At 53.8% G+C, this 2,821-nt stretch overlaps 1 protein-coding gene across 1 annotated transcript in view; it reads right to left on the bottom strand.

Moving 5' to 3' along the window:
* The window catches only part of BU25DRAFT_387200 (kinesin light chain 1), a gene marked incomplete at its 3' end in the record, with an annotated part of 4,329 nt that extends 1,508 nt beyond the window's left edge, over positions 1 to 2,821 (bottom strand). The window contains exons 1-2 of the mRNA XM_033704429.1: positions 1,912 to 2,821; positions 22 to 1,847 (exon numbers count right to left, since the gene is read on the bottom strand). Of these exons, the coding sequence (XP_033565109.1) occupies positions 22 to 1,847; positions 1,912 to 2,686 (2,601 nt within the window). The 5' untranslated portion in view covers positions 2,687 to 2,821. The remainder of the gene's footprint in view (positions 1 to 21; positions 1,848 to 1,911) is intronic.

Here is a 2,821-nt window from a genome sequence, read left to right as displayed (position 1 = left end):
TGGGTGCTCGTCTCCCAACACCTTCTTGCTCAGCCTTAGCGTCTCGCGATGCATCTCTTCTGCTTCAACGTACTTTCCCTGACCGCTGAGTGCTGCCGCTACGTTGTTCATGCTTGCCAGCGTGTGCGGGTGCTCGTCTCCCGACACCTTCTTGCTCAGCCTTAGCGTCTCGCTACCCATCTCCTCTGCCTCAGCGTACTTTCCCTGATTGCTGAGTGCTAGCGCTAGGTTGCTCATGCTTGTCAGCGTGTCTGGGTGCTCGTCTCCCAACACCTTCTTTCTCAGCCTTAGCGTCTCGCGATCCATCTCCTCTGCCTCAGCATACTTTCCCTGACCGCTGAGTGCTGCCGCTACGTTGTTCATGCTTGCCAGCGTGTGTGGGTGCTCGTCTCCCGACACCTTCTTGCTCAGCCTTAGCGTCTCGCTATCCATCTCCTCTGCCTCAGCGTACTTTCCCTGATTGCTGAGTGCTAGCGCTAGGTTGCTCATGCTCGTCAGCGTATCTGGATGCTCAGGCCCAAGCACTTTCTTTCTCACTGATAGCACTTGTTGGTGCATTATTCCTGCTGCCGAATATTGCCCAAGGCTTGCTTGACACTGCCCTACGCGATCTAAAAGCGAAGCGCTGGCTGCTTTGCCCACTATACCGTGGATTCCAGCCACATGGACTGCGTGCGACAGGTACATCGTCCAAACCTCCTTGTTTTCATGCCCGCCGTACGGCACTAGCTCTTCAAGCCGCGCCACCGCTGTATCCACCCAGGTTGCACGCTCATCGTGTCTGTCTAGCCACCAGACAGACGCCATGTGCACCAGTCGGTGCATATCGAAGGATCTGCCTCCGCCTGACTCTTGTACCGTGTGTAGGCGCTCTGTGATGAATGCATACCCTGTCAGTGTTCCTAGCGCTTTCGTTTGCTGCACCAGAGAGGCTCCAGGAGGCAGTAGCGACTGGGGAATATTGACGCGGTCGATGCACGCCATGAACGAAAGGTACTCTGCAGCAAACTGATCTTGCTTTTGTATCTGGTCGAAGGAGATGTGCCACGTCTTCGCGATCGTGCTGTCAAGTTCTTCGTATCTACTCGGATCTACAAAGCGCTCGCTGAAGAGCTCGGTCGCTGCACCGGTATGTTGAAGCAGCGATATGTAGCCAGAGACTGACACGTCGTTGTTGTTTATGAAGGCAGCTGCCTGAACAATAGCAAGTGGTAGACATGCGAGTGTCTCTAGCAGTTCATTAATAGCCGTCTCATCATCAAGTAAAGCTTGCTTTGTTGTTCGCCGCGTTAGCAGCTGCCTGGCTTCAGTTTTGCTCATATCGCTCAGCTCCAAGACGCTGCTCTGCGTCAGAGCTCCGGCTACCTTCCTACTTCGTGTTGTGAAAAGAATCGCGCCTCTATCGCTGCGCGGGAGGTGGTCGCTTAGTCGAGCTGGCTTTGAGTCGCTATCCGCAGTAGCCAGTAACACTTCATGATCGTCAGCATTATCAACGATCATCAGCCAGTTGTCCATGATCTTTGAGCTCAGCGTCTCCCGAACAAGCTTCCTGACATCTGCATTGTCATCAGTAATCCCTGGTACACGGAGGCGGATCCCGATGTCCCTGTAGGCAAGCTCAAAGCTCTCCTGGCTGATCGCAGGTATCCAGAAAACCAGTCTAGCATGTGTTGCCAGTGCGCGATAAGCAAACTCAATGGCAAGCGCTGACTTTCCGCATCCTCCCAGTCCATATATTGTCATCCGTCGGTGAGAGTTGGAGACGAGGAGGTGCTGTTCGAGAGACTGGAGCTCGTCTGCTCGTCCAACAAAGAGCTCGTTTCTTGGAAAAGGCAGCGACGAGAGGACTAGATACTGTTAGCTGTGTACAACTTGTACAGAAGTGTGCTACGTGGCTGAGGTAGGACGTACCGGATAAACTACGGCAACTGGCAGTTCCGCGCCCCTCCTGCCGCTTCTGGATCTCTTCCCTCAGACGTAGCGTGGCGTATTCTTCTCCTTCTCCATATATGAGCGACAAGAACACACCAAAGATTCCCAGCAGACAATACACCTTGTCTTCCTTCAATGTCGTCGTGCGCCTGGCCGCCCAGCTCATTCGATCCTCAACACTGAACTCGCTGAGGCTTTGTCCTCTTAGAGCCGTGAAAGGTATCTTAGTGATCTCATAGATGTCCTGCTCCAAAGACATCCTACTACCCAACCGCTTACCCTGCTTGGAGAAGAACTCAACGCTAGCCGGCGCCAGAAGCTCTTGCAACGTCCAGCCTCGCGTGAACCATCGGCTCTGTCGAAAAACTTCCTGCCACGCTATAAGGAAGGCTCCAGCGTCGGTGATCTCATCCGGCACAAACACATCCGACAGATATACGTAGCACTTAGATGCACGCTGGTACCAGCGGAACATGGAGTTGATTGCTGTACTGAGCTCATGGCTGATAGACTTGTCGATGCAGCAGGTGTCAACCCAGAAGTACTCGAGGCCGTCCGCTGCAGCTCGTTCGCCGCAGAAGCGGATCTTGTCGTAGCCAGTCTTCTCTGTGCCTGTGGCCGCTACAAGCTCACTGTACGTGACTTCTTGGCCCTCAGACCAGGTGTGCGAAAGGATAGCATACGGAGGGGGGTCGTCGTCGCTGAATGACACTAGCTCGAAGCCGCCGCTCGGCAAGCGCTTCAGAAGACGCATTGTCGCGATTGCATCTTCTCTCCGAGCGATGAACGTTGGTTCAATTCAACTGATCGAGATGCAAGCGTATGAAGGTAGAAAGTCAGAAAGCGCAAAGCAAAAGTGAATGTTTGTCGCCCAGTGCAGGTGTCGTAC

The sequence above is a fragment of the Macroventuria anomochaeta genome (genome assembly GCF_010093625.1).
Source record: "Macroventuria anomochaeta strain CBS 525.71 unplaced genomic scaffold BU25scaffold_6, whole genome shotgun sequence".
Taxonomy (NCBI): domain Eukaryota; kingdom Fungi; phylum Ascomycota; class Dothideomycetes; order Pleosporales; family Didymellaceae; genus Macroventuria; species Macroventuria anomochaeta.
This window is presented reverse-complemented; position numbering and strand designations above follow the sequence as displayed.